At 50.2% G+C, this 22,291-nt stretch overlaps 1 protein-coding gene across 5 annotated transcripts in view; it reads right to left on the bottom strand.

Moving 5' to 3' along the window:
- The window catches only part of ME3 (malic enzyme 3), a 219,955-nt gene that overhangs the window by 12,960 nt on the left and 184,704 nt on the right, over positions 1 to 22,291 (bottom strand). For all 5 annotated transcript variants that reach the window (XM_070364986.1, XM_070364987.1, XM_005903464.2 and 2 more), the window contains one exon: positions 11,894 to 12,003. In XM_070364986.1, the coding sequence (XP_070221087.1) occupies positions 11,894 to 12,003 (110 nt within the window). The remainder of the gene's footprint in view (positions 1 to 11,893; positions 12,004 to 22,291) is intronic.

Below are 22,291 nucleotides of genomic sequence, written 5' to 3'. Positions count from 1 at the left end.
CACCCAACAAGAGTGACATTTAAGTAAATTAGCTAATGTAGACACTTAGTAGGATATTGCAGCCGTTAAAAACGCTCCTTATGATAGCAACACAGAAAATGCTATCAAGTTAGTAACTGACAGCACGTATTGTTCAGAGTTCTTTATAAGTCTTAATGTAAAGACATTTAATTGTCTCATAATCATCCCCATTTTACAGATTGGGAAAGTGAGGTATGGAGCAGTTTGCTGAGTTGGCCAAGATCACATAACAGAGTGAACTCGGGGAATCAGGCTCTTGGGCTGGTGCTTTTGACCCCTAAACTATATTTCACTGAATTAGTTGGAAGGATGTGCGTGTGTGCTCAGTCGTGTCCAGCTCTGTATGATCTATGTAGCCCGCCAGGCTCCTCTGTCCATGGGATTGTCCAGGCAAGAATACTGGAGTGTGTTGCCATTTCCTACTCCAGGGACTCTAAATAAACACATTCACTTGCTGTGGAGATGCCGGGATTGAATCCAGGGCCTCATACATGCAAAGCATGTAATTAGTTGGAAGGAAGAGAACATTAAAGTGGTCTACATAACCATGATTCTAACTGTATCAAAATATACACACAGAATCTGGATGGTGCTGTAAAATACTAATGGTTGCAGGGTGGGAATAGGAGTGTATCTTTCATTTTTGTGTCCAGTTTTCCACTGGACAGAACAAGTTTTCAGCTCATCTAATTCTATTTCAGGACAGCCTTCTGCCTCCTGAAGAAAGGCAATGAAAGAATCCTAAAGAAAGGCAATGACAAAGAGTGTTCAAACTACTGCACAATTGCTCTCATCTCCCACACTAGCAAAGTAATGCTCAAAATTCTCCAAGCCAGGCTTCAACAGTACGTGAACCGTGAACTTCCAGATGTTCAAGCTGGATTTAGAAAAGGCAGAGGAACCAGAGATCAAATTGTGAACATCCCTTGGATCATCAAAAATGCAAGAGAGTTCCAGACTTCTACTTTATTGACTATGCTAAATTCTTTGACTGTGTGGGTCACAACAAACTGTGGAAAATTCTTAAAGAGATGGGTATACCAGACGACTTTACCTGCCTCCTGAGAAATCTGTATGCAGGTCAAGAGGCAACAATTAGAACCATACGTGGGACAACAGACTGGTTCCAAATCAGGAAAGGAGTTCGTCAAGGCTGTATACTGTCACCCTGCTTATTTAACTTATATGCAGAGTACATCATGAGAAATGCTGGGCTGGAAGAAGCACAAGCTGGAATCAAGATTGCTGGGAGAAATATCAATAACCTCAGATATGCAGATGACACCACCCTTATGGCAGAAAGTGAAGAGGAACTAAAAAGCCTCTTGATGAAAGTGAAAGAGGAGAGTGAAAAAGTTGGCTTAAAGCTCAACATTCAGAAAACTAAGATCATGGCATCTGGTCCCATCGCTTCATGGGAAATAGATGGGGAAACAATGGAGACAGTGAGAGACTTTATTTTTGGGGGGCTCCAAAATCACTGCAGATGGTGACTGCAGCCATGAAATTAAAAGACACTTGCTCCTTGGAAGAAAAGCTATGACCAACCTAGACAGCATATTAAAAAGTGGAGACATTACTTTGCCAACAAAGGTCCATCTAGTCAAAACTATGGTTTTTCCAGTAGTCATGTATGGATGTCAGAGTTGGACTATAAAGAAAGCTGAACGCTGAAGAATTGATGGTTTTGAACTGTGGTGTTGGAGAAGACTCTTGAGAGTCCCTTGGACTGCAAGGAGATCCAACCAGTCCATCCTAAAGGAAATCAATCCTGAATATTCATTGGGAGGACTGATGCTGAAGCTGAAACTCCAATACTTTGGTCACCTGATGCGAAGAACTGACTCATTGGAAAAGACCCTGATGCTGGGAAAGATTGAAGACAGGAGAAGGGGACGACAGAGGATGAGGTAGTTGGATGACATCACCAACTGAATGTACATGAGTTTGAGTAGACTCCGGGAGTTGGTGATGGACAGGGAGGCCTGGCATGCTGCAGTTCATGGAGTTGCAAAGAGCCAGACACCGCTGAGCAACTGAACTGAACTGAACTGAACTCTGCCTCCCGAAAGGAGATGTACAAAACATAGGACACCAGGTGGCGCCAGAGATATTTCATCAGAGGACCTCTCAAGGACCCTGCCTCTTGATGGAGCTTTTCCTCCTTGGATGTCAAGTATCTTTGTGGTTAAACCTGCAGGCTGAACAACAGCTTACCTGCAGAAATTCAGTGCTGGATGGAGAGCATGACATCCAACAATGGTACGGATGAGGAAACTGAGGCCAGAGAAGGACAGTGGCTTCCCCCGTCAGTCACCAAGTAAAGAGAAGTAAAGCAGGAAGTAAAGCAAAGTAAACCTGCTTCCTGGTCTATGCAGCTCAGACAGCCTTTCCTGACTCTGGAGTTGAAGGCAGCAGCAGTGGCCTCCAGGGCTTTCCCTGGGAGGTGGGGGGCGGACCTGAGAAGCAGGTGCTAGTGGAGGTAGAGGGAAGTGAACTTAGGTCGTGGACATAATTGTTCAGCTGTGACTCTGAAAGTGGTGGAAAACACAAAAGCTCGGGAAATCTGATAGAAAAGAGTCGAAAATGTCCAAAGGATACAATGGCAACCTCTCCTAATTGCTCTCACCGTGACCTTGGCTCTGTGCCGTGTATATGCTTGCCTGCATTTATTTGTTCATTTATTGTTTATGACAACTCTAGGAAATAGGTACTACGGAGCATTCTTTTTTCCCTTTCCCCCCTTCTCAGAAATGAAAAGAGAAGTTCAGGAAAATAAAGAGAGCCAGGTGAGAAGTGAATTCTCTGACCACTAGGCCTATCAAAGCCTCCGGCCTCTACACTTTGCCTTTCCTCCTGTTTCATGGATGAATGATCCCTGCTCTTGGCGAAAGCGCCCTCCACGTGTGGACTGGACCTTAGCATGTTTACCTACTCCAGGAGTTGGTTTTGTAATTCTCTTCCTTTTCCTCCTCTGGCATCCTCAACTGCTCCCTTTCTAGTGGGCCACACTGCCGTCAGCATGCAAATATGTCATCAAGTTGCCATCCTTAAAAAGCCTCTTCTTGACCCTATGTCATCGCCACCCCATTTTTTTTGCTGTCGCTATTGTTTAGTCGCTGAGTCATGTCCGACTCTTTTGTGACCCCACGGACTATAGCGTGCCAGGCTCCTCTATCCGTGGGGTTTCTCAGGCAAGAATACTGGAGTGGGTTACCATTTCCTTTTCCAGGGGATCTTCCTGACTCAGAGAGTGAACCCATGTCTCCTGCATTGGTAGGTGGGTTCTTTACCACTGAGCCACCAGGGAAGCCCACCCTGTCTCTTACTTCCCTTTATAGCCAAGTTCCTTTATAGAGTGTAATATACTCATTGTTGGTTCCCTGGTGGCTCAGATGGTAAAGAATCTGCCTGCAATGCAGCAGACTTGTGTTCAATCCCTGGGTTGGGAAGATCCCCTGGAGAAGGAAATGGCAACCCACTCCAGTATTCTTGCCTGGGGAATTTCATGGACAGAGGAGCCTGGTGGGCTATAGTGGACAGAGTTGCCAAGAGTCAGACACGACTGAGCAACCAACACTTTCATACTCATGGTCTGCATTTCCTTTCTTCTTGGTCTCCCTGAAAACCAGTCCCATCCAGCGACTCTCCTGTCTTGATGCCACCAGTTCCTCCCCTTGTCAAGCTCAGGGTCAGTCCTCAGCCCTCTTCCTCCCTGACTTTTCATTACCATTCGATACTGGTGTTCATCCTTTCCTACGGAAAACTCTGCACATGGCTTCTGGACCCTCATGGTCATTGGCTCCCTTGCTGGCTACTTCTCATTCTTCTTTCTGGGATCTTCCTCCGAGGACATCCTCTGAAGAGGCCAGTGACCCTAATCACAGTCAAGAACTCAAGAGGGGAAACAGCAGTTCTCAAATCCTGTATTAGAAAGTTTGGCAAATAAAGTCATCTCCATCACTGACTTTCATTTAAGTTTCATAAAGTTTCATTAAAGTTAATGAGGAAGAAGGTCTTGGGTTATGCATTAAGGATTTAAAAACAGAGAGGAAGGAAGCTGCTTAGCTTTCTGGAAGCAATCACCTAGAGAAGCCCGGGGGTCCAGGGTTACGTTAGAACATCGCTTGTGCCCACACATACCATGGCAGCTGAAAGCATGGTTGTTTGTTCCTTGTTCATGATGAAAGAAAAACAAATTTTCCCTTTCAGAGGGAGCTTTCCATAATTGCACTTCCCGCAAATTGAGTACTGGAGGTTGTAGGTACAGGAAATAGCATAGAAGGACAAGCTGAAAATGTAGTTGCTATTGGGCTTTTAATAGTCACTTTTAAATTTTATTTATTTTTAATTTTTAATTAATTAATTGTCACTTTTGACAAAGTTGAAGAAGTTTCTATCCTAGACCATGGGTTATCAGAGAAAAGGGGAAGAACTAGCTGTGTCTCAGGTGAGAGGAGGCTGTCGTCCTGGGCAATGAGAACAGGGAGTTAGGCTTCGCCAGGGTGTGGCCAAGGGGCCTGGAGGCTTGCGCCGGGGCACTGGGCGGCCTCTTGAATAAGGTCGGGCCCACTTTCACAAGTGGGCTGGTCATCCTCTGGTGGCTTAGATGGTAAAGAATCTGCCTACAGTGTGAGAGAGCTGGCTTTGATCCCTGGGTTGGGAAGATCCCTTGGAGAAGGGAAAGGCTACCCACTCCAGTATTCTGACCTGGAGAATTCCATGGACAGAGGAGCCCAGTGGGCTACAGCCCATAGGGTTGCAAAGAGTCGGACATGACTGAGCGGCTTTCAGTAGGCGGAGGGGCAGCAGACCCCTGAGAGTTGGAAATGGCCCCCCGCCCTCCCACCACAGTGTCCTTACAGAGCAGACCAGCTGGACAGATGTCAGAGCTGGGCTGTTTGTTCCTTCTCCTCTGCCCCTTTCCCATCATCCCTGCACCGGGGTATTTTGCAATATCATGCCAAGTGGGTAACCGCTGCCCAATGTCACTCCTGGGCTCCTGGTGAAGGGTGGGGTCATCCTGGGGGCTGTGGAACAGGTTTGGCCCTGGGCAGGGTATCCTAGGCTGAGGTTTGAGTGTTAAGGACAAAGAGAAATTAGCCAAGAGCAGAAGAGAGTTCCACGCAGAGGGACCAGCACATTCAGAATCGCAGAGTTGGCAGAAAACTCATGGAACTGAGGATTCAGCGGGCTGCAGAAATAGGGTGGATGCGGAGAGTGGAGAGAGGTGAGGTGGAACCCGCCTCCCTTCTCAGCTCCCCCGTCCTGCGCTCACACTGGTCCCCTCCCCACTCCCATCAAAGCCGCTCTGTTTCAACCCTCCTTCCCTCCCAGCCTTATGTGTTGGGAGCCTACAGTGCACCAGGCGTTTCAGTACTTGGTACCGGAACCATCTCCGGTTACATGCCTGTTCCTGCCTCTACATCACTACAGCCCTTACGATAACCTGGGTGCCGTAAACGGAGGGAGTGGCGGTAACAGTGGATTGGCAGAGTGTCCATCCAGCCAGGACTGATGCTCACCTTAGCAAAGCATCCTGGTCTTTCTGGCAGTACTGGCTGAGTGCCTTTCATGGCTGTCAATACGATCATGTTCCTTTTTACAGATAAGGAAAAGAAGACTGTGAGGAGTTAAGCCATTTGGCCAAAGTCCCAAAGCAGAACAGTTGGAGATTTCGACCTAGGCTTGTCTTGGAAATACAGCTCAGGGGTAGAGCATCTGACGGCAGACCCAGGCTTGTCTGAATCCAGCATCTGACGATTAAGCACCTGGGCTCACAGATGAAAACTTGAAAGCCTGAGGGCTGACGGTGGCCCGGCACACACTGCAGGCCCCCTGAGCGGCTGTCTGCTTTCAGGAACGAGGCAGGTCTTGAGGGCAGGGAAGGTCCAAGGAAGACTTGCAGGGCGGGGAACGTTCTGGAGCTGACAAGCCAGCCCGGCTTTCCAGGGTCCATGCGGGCAGCCAGCCATGGGGCCCGGGGCCCATGCTCACCAGGCCAGCAGCCTCCTGGAGCTGGCTTCTTGGGAAGGACACAGCTGGTGAGTCCCCCGGGCGTGACCATTCCTATCGCTGTTCTCCTTCCAGGTCTCCCGCCTCTGCTAAGAGTAGGGATGCTTCTCTGTTCCCAGCTGAAACAACAAAAGTCACCTGAGCCTCTGCCTTTTCCAGAAATTCCTGACGAGGCTGCCAGCAAATGAGTCAGTGCCGGGACGGCCGTGCTCACTGAGAACCAGCCCGGGTGGAGGAGGCCTTCCACCAGCCCGAGTGGGAGCAGGCTGGAGCAGACACGCAGCCCTGGGGGGCCCTTGACCCTCCAGTGCGGGGGCTCCAGATGCCCCGCCGGGGGGTTGGCCACGTGGGCTTGGTGACTCCCAGGAGGGTGGAGCAGCAGACTGGCTGGGAGACGGCTTGAATCTTCCGCTCAGCACCAAGCACGGCCCTGCCCTCCTGGAGGGTGGACCCTGTGGCCTTTACTCATATCTTTTCTTATTCCATGGAGGACATGAGGCTGGGCTGCTGTTCCTTTTGTTGACTTAAAAAATATTCATGACTTAAAAGTTGGGAATTAGGTTTTATCTAGTGGGAATTTTTAGGACTTCATGCCTGGGAAGACAGCATCTCAACTAGCCCTGAGAGAACTGCTCTGAGGAGCTGGGAGTGAGGGGATAGAGGGGGAGAGGAGCCAGGTTACCTAGAAATTTGCAACAAAGGGCAGGTAATCTGAACGTCAAAAGTATTTTTGTGAATTCCAGAAAACCAAGTATCTCAGGTTAAGGAATGTAGCACTTTTCTGTGTATGGAAAGATGCAAGAGTCTGGGCTCTCTAAAGCCATTCCTGTCACACGTATATCAGCTGTGGGGCCAGGATCCTGCATTTTTCCACATCCTGAGCTCCCTTGAGCTCACTGTAGGGGGTGACTGCAGTCTGATGGCTGCTAGATCACAGGTATTCTTCTCCTTCCTGAGTGCCCTTGCTGCTGCTGCTAAGTCACTTGAGTCGAGTCCGACTCCATGCAACGCTATGGACAGCAGCCCACCAGGCTCCTCTGTCCACAGGATTCTCTAGGCAAGAACACTGGAGTGGGTTGCCGTTTCCTTCTGCCCACTGAGTGCCCTTAGGGCTCACCAGTTCACACGGAGGACTGCTGCTGCATTCGCCGATGACTGCGACATCCTTGTTTACTGATACGGCAGGAAACATTCCACTTCTCGATTTCACTCCACTTCTCGATTTCACATGGGCAGCCTGGTCCCAGCCCCCGCCATTATGGGATTCCAGAAGATTCTGACCATGCATCCTGCTAGGGGCCTGTCCCCAGCGACCACATGGGGCATGGCTGTAGTGTCGGTTTACCACTGGGATTCCTCCCACACTCCCTCCCCGTCCCAACCCTCTCCAATTCTGCGCTCGCAGGCACCCTTTCTATTTTTGAATTGATGCTTTTAAACTGTGGTGGTGGAGAAGACTTCTTGAGAGTCCCTTGGACAGCAAGATCCAACCACTCCATCCTAAAGGAGATCAGTCCTGAATATTCACTGAAAGGACTGATGCTGAAGCTGAAGCTCCAATACTTTGGCCACCTGATGCGAACAACTGACTCATTGGAAAAGACCCTGATACTGGGAAAGCTTGAAGGTGGGAGGAGAAGGGATGACAGAAGATGAGATGGTTGGATGGCATCACCGACTCAATGGACACAAGTTTGAGTAAACTCTGGGAGTTGGTGATCGACAGGGAGGCCTGGCATGCTGCAGTTCATGGGGTCGCAAAGAGTCAGACATGACTGAGCAACTGAACTGAACTGATATAGTTACAGGTTTCTTTTTACTTTTTATTTGCAAGGAAAGGGGAGCAGTTCTTCCATGTTGCCCCATTAGCCCCGGGACTCCTCACTAGTCTAACCGCCCGTTCAGCAGTGAGAGTGCACAGCACAGGCTTCCGGTCCTGGCCCGTCACTCACCAGCTGGTGACTGAGTGAGCCCGTCCCTTTCCCCAGGCCCCCGGTGGGGTGTGGGGACTGCAAGCCTCAAAAAGAGAGGACGGGGGAGGTGAGCAGAGCAGTGACACCCACACTGATGTGGGGTTTGGAACGTAATCCTCGGCAAAGAGGATTTCCACCTCACCCATGCCGGGGCACAGGCAGCCTGACTGCTCGGAGAGACAGTACAGAATTCCGGGTGAGAAATAATTAGCTCCTATCTACCAGATGGGCTTTCCAGGTGGCGCTAGTGTTAAAGAACCCACCTGCCAATGCAGGGGATGTAAGAGATGTGGGTTCCATACCTGGGTCGGGAAGATCCCCTGGAGGAGGCCACAGCAACCCACTCCAGTACATTTGCCTGGAGAATCCCATGGACAGAGGAGCCTGGCAGGCTGCAGTCCATGGCGTCACAAAGAGTCAGACACAACTGAAGCGACTTAGCATGCATGCACGCACGCACCTACTAAATAGCACAGGGAGCTCTACTCAATGCTCTATGGTGACCTAGGGAAGGAAATCCAAAAAAGAGGGACTGTATTGGCTCAGATGGTAAAGAATCTGCCTGTAATGTAACAGACCAGGGTTGGATCCCAGGTCAGGAAGATCCCCTGGAGAAGGGAATGGCTACCCACTGCAGTATTCTTGCCTGGAAAATTCCATGGACAGATGAGCCTGGAGGGCTACAGTCCACGGGGTCACAAAGAGTCAGACACGACTGAGCGACCTGACACTTGCACTTTCATAGCTGATTTACGTTGTTGTACAGTAGAAACTAAGACAACACTCTAAAGCAACTATACTCCAATAAAAAAAAAATTTTTTTTAAGAAATAACTAGAGTCTAGAAATGGCAACCCAATCCAGTATTTGTGCCTGGAAAATTGCATGGACAGAGGAGGCTGGCTGGCTGCAGTGCATGGGGTCACAAAGAGTTGGACACGGCTGAACGACTGAGCACACAGCACAGCCCCGGCTTTATGTCAGGCTGTGGGACCTGGAGCGACACGCTCACCAGTGACGTGGACAACAATGTCCGTTCGCCCTGTAGATGGAAGGCGGGTGAGCCAAGGAAGCTGTGAGGCTGTGTGGATGGAAAACCCTCTCGGAACCTAAAGCTCTGTGTGTATGTCTGTACACCTGGAGCCCGCTCTCCTAGCTGTGCTTGCCCACGGCGGCTTGTTTTCCACATCTACCCTCCGGCCTGGGAAGCCATGGGCTCAGGAGGATGATGGCTGTCCTGCTGCCGACTCACGGGTGAGGGGTATGACCTGGGAGCTGGTCAGGGGCCGGCAGGCAGGTGCTTCCTCCAGGGCTGCAGGCACACCCTGCCCGCTGGGCCAGCAGCGAGGGGACCGCTGTTCCCGGACTGCGCTGCTCTGTCTGCACAGCGCCCTGCTTGTCCAGGTGAGGCCAGGCTGGCACTGCCAATGCCTGTCCCAGCGCAGAGATGGAGTGGTGACAGGCTGGGGGTGGGGTCACCATGCCCCAGCATTCCCTTTCTGGGCCCCTCTCTGGACACCTACTCTTCCGGCATTGCGTGTGTGTGTGTGTGTGTATATTTTGGGTGTTTTTTTGCTCCTTGGGTCTTTGTTGCTATGCACAGGCTTTTTCTGGTTGCAGAGAGCAGGGGCTACTTTTGAGCTGCAGTGCTCGGGCTTCTCTTATTGTGCAGCACGGCTCTAGGGAACAGGCAGTTGCCCCATGTGGGCTCTATAGTTTCGGCTTGCGGATTCCAGAGCACAGGCTCAATAGTTGTGGCCCACAGGCTTAGTTGGGCATATGGGATGCTCCTGGATCAGGGATCGAACTAGTGTCCCTTGTGTTGCGAGGCGGATTCTTAACCACTGGACCGCCAGTGAAGCACCCGTGACCACCATAGTTTCATCTGAACTATGCTAATCTGCCTCTTAAAAATGTATGAAAGTGAAAAAGTGAAAGTGTTAGTTGCTCAGTCATGTCTGATTCTTTGCGACCCCATGGACTGTAGCGTGCCAGGCTCCTCTGTCCATGGGATGCTCCAGGTAAGAATCCTGGAGTGGGTTGCCATTCCCTTCTCCAGGGGATCTTCCCAACTCGGGGATTGAACCTGGGTCTCCTACATTGCAGGCAGATTCTTTACCATCTAAACTACCAGGGAAGCCCCCTCAAAATACAGAACACCTCACAAATTTGCATGTCATTCTTGACCAATGCAAAAAAAAAGTTCATATATCATATTTCTTTAGCCCTCAATGTGGACCACAGGGAAGGAAGAGGCATTTGGTTTTGTGATATGAGTACAAAATCTGGGTGGGGGATTATAAACTTGGAATTCAGAGTCCAAATGCCTGGTTTCAAATTTCAGCTCTACATTTACTGGCTATGAACACTAGTTACTCTGTCTGTGCTTCTGTTATTTCATTTACAAGACAGGGTTGCTAATACGTGGTAGGATTAACATGTAAAGTACTTACAACCATGCTTGATGTATAATTAAGATTCGGCTCTAATCCTTAGTTATTTCTGACTAGGCTTGAATCCACCTAGGTTTCTCTCTAACTCCAGTACTTTGGCCACCTCATGCGAGGAGTTGACTCATTGGAAAAGACTCTGATGCTGGGAGGGATTGGGGGCAGGAGGAGAAGGGGACGACAGAGGATGAGATGGCTGGATGGCATCACTGACTTGATGGACGTGAGTCTGAGTGAACTCCGGGAGTTGGTGATGGACAGGGGGGCCTGGCGTGCTCCGATTCATGGGGTCGCAAAGAGTGACTGAACTGAACTGAACTGAGGTTTCTCTATCTCACTTGGAGAAAAGCTGGGACCTCTTTGGACCTCATCTACAAGATGCTGGCCCATCTTTAAGTCCCAGGAACCAATACCTGTCCCCTACCAATTTGTTCATATTATTTGACATTTGAAAAGTTCCTCGGTTTGAAAACATCTTGCTTGCCAAACTTCATTTGTTAAATAATAACCTACAAGTCATCAAGGTTTCCATCAGGCTTCATAAAATACTAGGAACAGCTGGCCATGCTCCTTACTGAGAAATCCTGGATGAGGTGAGGTAAGCCCAGAGGGACCACCCCTCCCACTCCAGTCATATGCTGGCACTGCCAAGCAGGAAGCAAGTGCCTTCAGATACTTCTAGCTCACTGAACAGGGAACCAAGTCGACTCTGAATGAGAAGATGCTCTTGGAGTGTTCCAGTGCTCTGGTTATCACTGTGAGAGGCACTCATTCTAGCCAAGTTACATTGCTGGTGTTTAGTCACTAAGTTGTCCCCAACTCTTTGCAACCCCATGGACTGTAGTCCACCAGGCTCCTCTGTCCATGGGATTTTCCAGATAAGAATACTGGAGTGGGTTGCTATTTCCTCCTCCAGGAGATCTTCCTGAGCCAGGGATTGAACTTGCGTCTCCTGCTAGGCAGGCGGATTCTTTACTACTGAGCCACAGGGGAAGCCCCCAGCCAAGTTAAGGGAAGGCTTTATCCTGCTTCCCTGACAGTGATACACTTTGTGTTCAGAAACTCCAAGAGTGAGTTGTGGCTGGGGAAGGCCATTTTTATGGTGGCTGATGCTTGGGTCTGATGAGTCCTAAATCATAGCATTGTTGAAAATATCTTTTGGGTCCCTAATCACCTAACTCTTATTTTCCTCTGAAACAGTAATGTTGTATATTTTACAGATGAGGAAACTGAGGCTTAGCAAAGTTAGAGGATGTGCCGAAGGTCACAGAGCTAAGAATTAGCCAAGTGGGACTCGAATCTAGATATACTGCTCTGTCTTCAATAGCTGCTAGCGGTAAACTGGCTCTCAGGGGGCCCTGCCCCACCCTGGCACCCAGATGAGCCTTGGGAGGCCTCAACCTGAGTGGCTTTGTCAGGCTGGGTGGAAACCTACCTTGGATGTCATCGTTGAACATGCAGTACTTGTTGCGGTATTTGTTGAGAAGGCGGAAGGCGTTGGCATTGGCAAAGTCCTCAAACTGGATGAGGCAGTTTATTCCAAACCTGTGGGGAGGGAGAGGAAAGGGCACGTGATTGCCTCCTCGAGCTGGTCCCTGGCAGGTGTCAGCCTGCCCTGGGGAGGGGGCAGTGCAGGCCAGGGGCTGAGGGCATGGCTCACTCTTGGGGTGTGTGCCACGTGGCGGGCTCCTGGACTTCTGGCTCTGCCCGCCCCACTAGGGAGGAGGATGGGGAAGGCAGAGGGTATGTATGGGACCTGGAGGCCAGCCAAGCACATATCATTGTCTCTAATGTGGGCTGGTGGGCTTCCCTGGTAAAGAATCCTCCTGCCAATGCAGGAGACACGAGTTTGATCCCTGGGTCGGGAAGATCCCCTGGAGGAGGCAATGGCAACCTACTCCTGTATTCTTGCCTGGAGAATCCCATGGACAGAGGAGCCAGCCTGGCAGGCTACAGTCCACGGGACTGCAAAGAGTCAGACACGACTGAACGACTAAGCACGCTGCCTTATTTAAAATCTACACTAGAACTGCCTCCTAGATTTCAAGGTCAGAAAGAAGGTTGTGTTTCCTAAAAAATGACCGGCCTGGTGACCCGCGCTTCCTGTTAGCACTGCGTGTCAGGAAGCCAAGAGCTGACTTCTGCCCTTTCATGGCAGGTTCCTTCAGCCAAGGCTCCCTGCACGTGCCTTCTCCTGACTCCATTCTGGCTCTTGGATCCTGCTTTTTTGCGTTGTATTGTGTCTTCTTGGAGTCCTTCTGGAAGCAAGTGTGATGTGAATTACTAAAAATGACTTAATCCATGAGCCAAAAGAGATGTCATCTCATGGGTCAATTTGTGACTGACAGCATCTGCAGTCATGTTCATTGAGAAAAAATGACCTGATTGATCTGTATTGGGGTGTCTGGGCACGAGAGAAGGAGAAATGCCTGCTAGTCCCAGTTGTGTGAACTGGAGGCCTGGGATCAGCTTGGGACCAGCTGTGGAAAGAAAGACGTCTGCCCTTGTGGCTGGGCACACGTGGTGGGTGTCCTGTGCTGTCGAGGTGTGTGTCTGATGAGGCTGGGCACTGTGCGGGGGGTGGAATACTGAAGTGGCCCAGAACACACAGTTTCCAACCTCAGAATTCTGTGTATGGCTTAGCCTTCTTTTTTGTTCCAGAAAATTTTCCCACTTTATTAACACATTGCGATTGCTCTACATTTTATCATGCATGGTCAGTCGCTTCAGTGAGGTCCAACTCTTTGTGACCCCATGGACTGTAGCCCATCAGGCTCCTCTGTCCATGGGATTCTCCAGGCAAGAATACTGGAGTGGGTTGCCATTTCCTTCTCCAGGGGATCTTCCCAATCCAGGGATCGAACTCGTGTCTCTTTCTACATTGGTGGGCGGCTTGTCCAGCACTAACACCACCTGGGAAGCCCACATTTTACCATCTTACGTAGAAAACACTGGAAATACAAGCCACTTTGTAAAACCAAAGACGAACATTGAATCCAAAGATAAGCTATGCTTTACACAATAGACCCTTATCTTGTGGCTAGTATTAAATCTTAAATGCCTACTTCTTTTGTTAAAATGATTAATCTACATGCTCCTAAATTACATCTGCATTACAAAGACGGCTCAGTAATTTTCAGAAACTGTTTCTAGAGGCTTGTTCTAAAAGGAGGTGCACAACCAGAAAAGGGAGAAAGCAAAAATAAGTACAGTAGAAATGCGTGCTCCTACCGTGGTCCTTCCAGAAGCTTAGTGAGTTAGGGCTGTTGATGGGGGATCTGGAGACAGGTTCATGTTACTGAGCTGAAATGGAGAGGTGGTCACTTGCCAGTCCGTCAGGAGGGTCAGGAGGCTGGTGGGCTGCAACCGAGTGGTCTTATACCTGTCACTTCACTTCTGTGTTAGGCCTCAGTTTGCTGTCTGTCGACAGGCACCATAATACCTATCTGGCCAACTCTGGTGGGCTGTTGTGAGGGTTCAGAGCTGGGGGTGATTTGTTTATTCACTCATTTTTGGCTGTGGTGGGTCTTGGCTGCTGTTTTGGCTGTGTTGGGTCTAGTTGCAGTGGGCGGGGGCTTCTCTAGTTGTGGGGTTCGGGCTTCACACTGTGGGGGCCTCTCCTGTTGCAGAGCTCGGGGTCTGCAGCGCAGGCCAGCAGCTGTGGTGCTCAGGCTCGTCTTCTGCGTGGCACATGGGATCTTCCTGGACCAGGGATCCCACCCGTGTCTCCTGCACTGGGAGGCAGATTCTTTAACCACTGAGCCCCCAGGGGAGCCCTGGGGGTGATTTTTGTTTTTTTAATTTATTAAAAATTTTTTTGATCTTTGGCCACACTGTGCTACTGGCAGGATCTCAGTTTCCCGAGCGAGAATTGAAGTCCCTATAGGCGATTTTTACATTGTAAGATGCTAAACGTGTGTCACCCTGACCACAATTCTTATTTCCCGTCACAGAGCAAGTGCTGCTGGGGGCAGGGGTGGGGAGCTAGCCGTGTCTCCTGACTCACCATCCCTCTTCTCCTTGTACAATGAATATAAATGTTTTTTTTTTTTTTTAAGCCCTTCGCTGCATAATTATAATGCTATGCTCGCCAAACCAAAATTTACTGTGAATTTTTGCTCAGGGTGTGAATTTCAAGTATTTGGATGGGGACTGGGGAACAGAATGTCTTTGGTGGCTGGTGACATTTTGATATATAGCGTCCTCACAAGACTGCCAGTGTTGCTCCCCCACTAGCCTGGAGCTAAAATGCCGAAAAGGTCAAACGGCGAAACACTGTGATACACGTTCTCCTTTCTCTCCCATCTCTCTTTCACACACACAAACACAATCTGACCTTTAAGCAACCCCCCTCTTAGGTTAAAAAAATAGGGCAAGGATTAGAAGTAAATGCCTGGGTTCAGTACCTTATTCCTCTTTCATGTCAGATTCAGTGTCACATAAAAGAACCTTCCCAGGCAGCAATCTGATGAGATATAGGGTACAATCTCATTCATTCAGGTCACTTTAATCTAACTCGGAATTGGGCAAAAGGCTATGTGAATTGCCCATCCAGTAAACTAGTTTCAGAGTTCCTGGACCTCCTTGGATTTAAGGGCCTCCAGGGACCCTGTCCACCATGGATACCATCCCCATGGCTGCTCCCTGGACCTTTCGTCACCAGGAGCAGCTTCCACACTGCCTGGATCAGCCTCTGACCACGGCCTTCCCTCCCACCTCTCTCACTGCCACTGTGCCTGTTCTTCATCTCCAGTGAGACCTGTGGACCTGTTACCATTCCCCCAGTCCTTCAGTATTTGTGGCACATAGGCTTGGTCACTCCGTGGTATGGGGGATCTTAGTTGCCTGAACAAGGATCGAACCTGCGTCCCCCACATTGCAAGGCGGATTCTTAACCACTGAAACACTAGGGGAGTCCCCTGCCAACTTGTTAAACTGATTAAAAGCCATTTCAAAGTGAAGATTTAAAAAGCTTCAGTGGCAAAAGCACTTCTCTCAATTCCTCCATGTAGATCCAAATACAGGTAATGAGTGGACCATCATACCAATTTCAATGTTAATGATAATATTCATTAAAATATTTCTACCAACAGCAGCAGTAACAAAAACAGCTAATGGTTACAGATGGAGCTGGGCATCTGGTTGAGTTCTTTAGAAGCATTATCTCAACTAATCTTCCCATGACCATACGTGGTAGGTGTCCTTTCAGAGAAGCAACTCTCAGCTACAGGATGGTCACTTACTTGCCCCGGGGCTATTTATTCTTCTGCAACTGAAAAGTGGTGGAGCTGCAATCTGAACCTGGCTCTGTCTGACTCCAGAATTTAGATTTCACAGCAATATGATTTTTGTAAAAGATAAAGTAGATGATGTTAGATTTCTTTTGACACTAAACTGGGAAACAGGAAAATCGTGTTCTCTTTCTGACATAAACTCGGAGTTTTGGGTGAGTCCCTTTCTCTCTGGGTCTCAGTTTCTGCTCTGAGAGCCTTAGGGGAAGAAGCAGGAGCTACTTAACATAGGGTTGGAATAGATACACCAGGGGCTTCACTCAGATAGATGGTTAAGTCCAAAGTGGGGTGGTCTGACCATTCCTGCTGAGGGTCACATGTGACAGGAACACCAGTGTCCCTGAGTCTTTTTTGAGCTGGCTCAGAGCAGACCATCCTAGTGAGCAGGCCTGAGGCAGCCACCGTCCAGGTCGTAGGGCAGGGGCTGCAGCAGCCCCTCCAAGGGGCCCCCGCTCAGACCGCCTGCTCAGGGCCCCGGGCAGCTCCCTGATTTTGGTGCCAGCGGCGTGTCACTGGCCTTCCACCCTGCCAGAAGCTGGCCCTCACCGGGGAGGTGGTGGTTTATCTGTCCCCTTCTGCACTTGTGAACTCTTCACCCTGAAGCCCTGGCAGGGATTGAGGAACATCTAATGCTTCTGCGATGGATGAAATTCCTGCGATGGAGAAACAGGCGCATCCCCAAGCCACACACAGAGCTGCCCAGACTCCTCCACCCTGGGGACTTCGCTGGGAAATGGCCTTGGCGCTGCCAGGGAAGGCACGCTAAGGCCGGGGCTCATTTAAAGACACAAGGCTGATGGGTGGATGTTACAAGCATTTTCCCCTCCAGCCCTCAGGCAAGAGGAAGGCTAAAAACGGCAGCTTGTGCCTGGGAGCCCTAGGGAGCTGAATGCAACAGTGAGAGGGGGCCACGCCAGGGCCCACCGAGCGGGGGACCTGCTACCTGGGCTGCGGGGTCAGGAGATTCTCAGGTGGCTGCTCCTCCCCTGCAGCCAGCCAACCAAAGTCAGCTGGAGAGATGTGGTGAGAGCCAAACATTCCAGGGGCTGCAGACCCGGTTTCTTTGCTCCGTAGGTCAGGACCTGCCATTCTTTTAAACACCTGGGGCTGACCTCTTTCAGGCCTGAACAAACACAGGGGACCTGGGAAGAGCAGGTGGATTTGCTCAGCCTGCCCCCAAACAGATGACTAAAACCGACCCCTCACATTTCCATGGGAGCCCATTCCATGCCCCTAACAAAACAAACACACATACACACACAAAAGACTTCCCAGGGGAGTGCACTCAGAGGACATCAGTTACTCACCGGGGAAAGCTATTTCTTCTGTTTATTTTGTCCTTCCAGGAATTAGAGCTGACAGAATCACGAAAGCACTAGATCTTGGTTTCTATTTTACCCAATCCATTAAATTCTAGTCCCTTGAGATGCTCTCAGAAAGAGGTTACAGGGCTCAATCCATCTGGGAAACTCTGAATGTTCATGTAACATGTACAATGTATTATATTAAAGGCTCTGAAAAGTCCTGCATTAAGAAACCTGTTTAACTCAGCATTTTCTAAACATATTTCACTACAGACCTTACCGTTCTGGTGCAGCTTGACAGACATAGCTCTCTGCAGAAAGAACTCTGTACTGGGGTTGGGGTGTGTGTGTGGGGGTGAGTGGATTCAAGGCAAGGCCATCTCTCCCTGGGATTCCTGCAGTTGTTACTTCTGGCCAGGGTCCTATAATAATGGATCTCACTTCCAGCCTTATTCCCCTCCTGCCAATCCATCTACTGTTTCTAAACACAAATTCTTGCACACCATTTCTGTTCTGAAAATCCTTACAGGTCTCCCATTGCCTTTGTGTTCAGACTCCTGAGATGGCATTGACTTGGTCCCAACCTTAATGATCACCCCTGCTCATGTCTTCCAGCACTGTGGACATATTTTGCAGCTTCCCAACCACTGTGGACCCTTGCACTGTTTTATGTCTTTGCTCAGATACCTAGGAGACCTCCTTTTATCCTGGCCAACTCCTACTTAAACAGTGAGGCCCTTATGAAAGGTCATGTCTTCGAGAAAGCCTTCCCTGATCCAGCAATTTCCTTACCCGGGGCGGCAGAAACTCTTCTGTGTCTGGGCTGCCTTGCTACACTGGGCGCATCTGTTAGCACACATCATGTTGCATCACAATTATTTACAGAGATTTCTACTTTAATTATTAAAGGAATGTATTGGGCATAGGGTCCTCCTTGTGCCAGGAACTCTCCGGGGTATGATAGAAATATTCAGTTCAGCAGACATGTCTAAGGGGCCCGCTGTGAACCAGGGACTGTCTTCCCTGCTAGATGACCAAGGCAAGTTCAAGAATTTCAAGTTTGACAGGGACACAAGAAAGTGAAGAAAGCAGTGGTGACATCCTTTGACAAGGGCGATAATGAAGGTATGTGCTGGGTACGTGGGAAGTCTCAAAGGGAGCAGACAGCTGTGCTGGGGCAGGCAGGGAGGGCTTCCGAGAGCAGGAGATCTGGAGGTGCGCCCCGGGGCAGGGCAGAGGTTCCCGGCAGACTCGGCAGGTGGGGTCAGGCGGGGAGAGCGAAGGGCGCCTCAGGCAGAGCGAACAGCACACGCGTGTGCAGTGGTGGGGGGCGTCCTGGAGCTGAAGGAACGTAACCAGAGCTGGAGCTCGGGAGCGGTGAGGACGGGGAACTTGGTGGGGGCGAGGCTGGGTGGACTCTGGGGGCCGCCCTTTACAGGCCTGTGGAAAGAGCCTGGACCGTCTGGGCGCAGTGAGGCCTACTGAGGGGCTGTAGGTGGGAGAAAGTGGCTGCTGTGTTAGGATATTCGAACGGGTGACGGATGGACAGCTGTGCGTGTGTACCAAGCGGGGAGCGAGGCCGAGAACGGAGCCCCTGGCACAGCTGCAGCCGGGGAGCGGCGAGGAGCGGGGAGAGCCCCCTGTGCGGCAGGGTGAGCGGGGGCCCGCAAGGTAGAAGGGGGCCCGCAGAGCAGCTGCCCGAGGAGCCTCTACCGAAACAACGGCCAGGAAGTGTGGGTGCGGGTGAAGCTCGGATGACTCGTGCACTTAGCCAGAGCACGTTCAGCGGAGAGGAGGCGGGAGAGCCATTCTGCACGTTCAGGAAGAGGCTTGGCTTCAAAGGCAGGGAGACAGGCCGGTGGCGGGTGTGGGACGCAGGGACGGCCTCGGCTTTGATGGGAGGTCTGCGTATGGGACGGAGGGGCCAGCAAGGAGGGGAGACGCGAGGGGCAGTGACGGGGGTCGAGGGTCTGAGGAGACGGGAGGAGGCAGGAGTCAGAGTCCAGCTGAAGAGGGAAGAGGACACGGTTCCTCCTTCTGGGACCTCACAGCCTGGCGGAGGGACAGAGACGAAGCTCTCACCCCGAAGCTCCACCACAGACCCGAAGAGGGGCTGACGCACTCTGCAGGGGGTGGTGGGGAGGGATTCAGCAGGAAGACAGGGAAACGAGTCTGCAGGTGAGAAACGGAAAACCACAGATTGGAGAAAGGGGGACTATGGCGTCGGAAAGCGAAATCCCAGTGGAATTAGGCATGAATGATTACCTTCAAAGACACGAAGGACCATTCTGTGGACGGGAAATGAAGTAGACTTATCTTTTGTGGCCTTAAGGGAAAAAACAGAGCCGACAGGGGGAGGTCAGAAATCCAGAGATTGCAGGGCCGTAAAAGGTAGAGAGCTCAAACGCCAAGACGGAAGGAGGCTGTCCCTGGAAGCGATTCCAGGCTCCTCGGAGCTCCGCTTGGCGCTGAGGCTGTGGAAGGGGCTCCAGGCGCGATGGCAGGGGGCTGGGGGTGTGTGTGCAGGCCCTTCCCTCCCTGGTCCCACCCCGGACGGTCCTCTGGCGTGCCGGCTCTGGCAGCCAGACTGGCGGGCTCCTGCGGCCGCCGTGATAGCCTGATGGGGGAAAACTCCCACCGTGTAACAGCACAGTCACAGGAAGCAGCAACTTCTGAGCAAAAGTGCCAGAATAATGTGTCCGTTCCGTGGTCACTGATCTGACGGCAGTCCCAGGCCAGACAGAAAAAAACAAAAATCTCCAGGAACAGTGTGGACTTCCTCCTCAATTTCCCCGTGTGTCTGAGTTCCTGGGCAAACAGGCAAATGGCGCCAGAGAGCCCGGGGCTGGGCAGAGGATGGAGGCTGACCTGCCGACCTCTCGACCTCTCGACCTCTCAGAGGTCAGAGGCCAGACCTGAGTGCTTCCTCCAGAGCACACGGCTCACTCCCCAACCTCCTGCTCTTCAAGCCCAGACACCTTCCCAGCCACCATCCCATGGGCTGACGTGGGACATCGGCTCTGATTTGCCCAGACTGTACGTTCGAACCGTCCTGGGATAACGGGACATCCTTCATGAAGATCCTCCGATTACTCTGGTCCATCCTGATCTCTCTGTTTGGGTGTACTGCCATAGTATCTGTACCATACAATCTGTCACACAGCTATGTCTTGGACTTCCTAAGCATCTAATGAACTGTCCCTCTCTCACATGTGTCTTAAGTCACTTCAGTTGCTTTGCAACCCTATGGACCATAGCCCGCCAGACTCCTCTGTCCATGAGGATTCTCCAGGCAAGAATACTGGAGTGGGCTGCCGTGCCCTCTCTCATGAAACTGGCTAAATTCTACCCTGAATGAGAGCCTGGGGTGGAGGACAATAAGGCCACAAAATCCAGTCTGTGTTTGTGGGCTTGTGAAACTGCTGTGAGTCAAAGTCAGGGAGGGAAAGAAGGGCAAGATTAAGCCAGGGTAGGGGACAGCCTCGGTCCAGGCAGGCCCGGGGCAGGGTCCCTTGAGGGCAGGGAAGGTGTCTCACTCCCCACGTGGCGCACGACTGCTGAAAACAGGAGCTGCAACTGACCGCCTCTCCTGTGCCCTGCTCCGAACAAATCTGCTTGAGACATCTGAGTGAGAAGACCAAACCCACCTGTGGCCGTTTGCCCGGGGCCCTGGGCTTGCCCCGCTCAGCCCTTGCGGGTGAACAAACCGAAGCATGGATGGTGCCTGCCAGAGAGCACTGCCCCTCCCAGGGTGCCCAGTCACACGTAGCCCACGGGACACCCCGGTCCCCGGGGGCCTGCTGTCCCCTTCCAGAGGCCGCTGTGGCCAAGAATCTTTGTATCATAATAGCTCAGTCCCGTTCCTTTACCCCAGGATCCAAGTCAATGCAAATAAGTCCACAGGCAGGAAAGGGCTTTCCAGTGAGGCTGGGAGAGCCAGCAGCAGAGACTGGAGAAAAATACCACTAAGTGTGGAGTCAGATGCGTTTGAGGTGGGCCTAGATTCTTCCCTTTCTAGCTGGTGATTTTGTACAAGTTGTTTAACTTTTCTGAATCTCAATTTCTTTATCTCTCAAGATTGCTGTGATAATTAAAAGTCAAGCACCCAGTACAGAGAAGATTCTTTGGAAAAGTGAGTTGCTAGCTCTTTCCTACGAAGAAAGTCATAACTTTTAACTCCATCTAAATGTCCCAGGCGTTTGATCACCTTATTCTCCCATCAACCTCAACTGACACTGCAGGCAAAGCCATTAACTAGGTGGGTGTTAAATCTACACAGACTCAGCAATAATTATTTAAGCATATTTCTATTTTTCCCCAATTAAAAACTTCTCGAGAGACAAAGGATTAATTTCCAAAATATACAAGCAGCTCATATGACTCAATACCAGAAAAACAAACAACCCAATCAAAAAGTGGGAAAAAGACCTAAACAGACATTTCTCCAAAGAAGACCTACAGGTGGTTAACAAACACACGAAAAGATGCTCAACATTGCTCATTATTAAAGAAATGCAAATCAAAACTACAATGAGATATCACCTAACACCGGTCAGAATGGCCCTCATCAAAAAGTCTACAAACAATAAATGCTGGAGAGGGTGTGGAGAAAAGGGAATCTTTGCACTGTTGATAAGAATGTAATTTGATAGAGCCACTCCGGAAGATGGTATGGAGAGTCCTTAAAAAACTAGGAATAAAACCACCATATGACCCAGCAATCCCACTCCTAGGCATATACCCTGAGGAAACCAAAATTGAAAGAGACACCTCTATTCCATTGTTCACTGCAGCACTATTTATAATAGCTAAACATGGAAGCAACCTAGATATCCATCGACAGATGAATGGATAAAGAAGTTGTGGTACATATACACAATGGAATATTACTCAGCCATAAAAAGGAACACATGTGAGTCAGTTCTAATGAGGTGGATGAACCTAGAACCTATTATATAGAGTAAAGTGAGTCAGAAAGAGAAAGATAAATGCTGTATTCTAACACATATATGTGGTATTTAGAAAAATGGTACTGAAGAATTTACTTACAGGGCAACAATGGAGAAACAGACATAGAGAATAGACTTATGAACATGAGGAGAGGGGAGGGGAGGGTGAGATGTATGGAAAGAGTAACATGGAAACTTACGTTACCATATGTAAAATAGATAGCCAACAGGAATTTGCTGTATGGCTCAGGAAACTCAAACAGGGGCTCTGAATCAACCTAGAGGGGTG

This window comes from Bos mutus, chromosome 29 (genome assembly GCF_027580195.1).
Source record: "Bos mutus isolate GX-2022 chromosome 29, NWIPB_WYAK_1.1, whole genome shotgun sequence".
Classification (NCBI taxonomy): Eukaryota; Metazoa; Chordata; class Mammalia; order Artiodactyla; family Bovidae; genus Bos; species Bos mutus.
The sequence above is the reverse complement of the archived record's forward strand: the minus strand, read 5'-3'. Positions and strand labels throughout refer to the sequence as shown.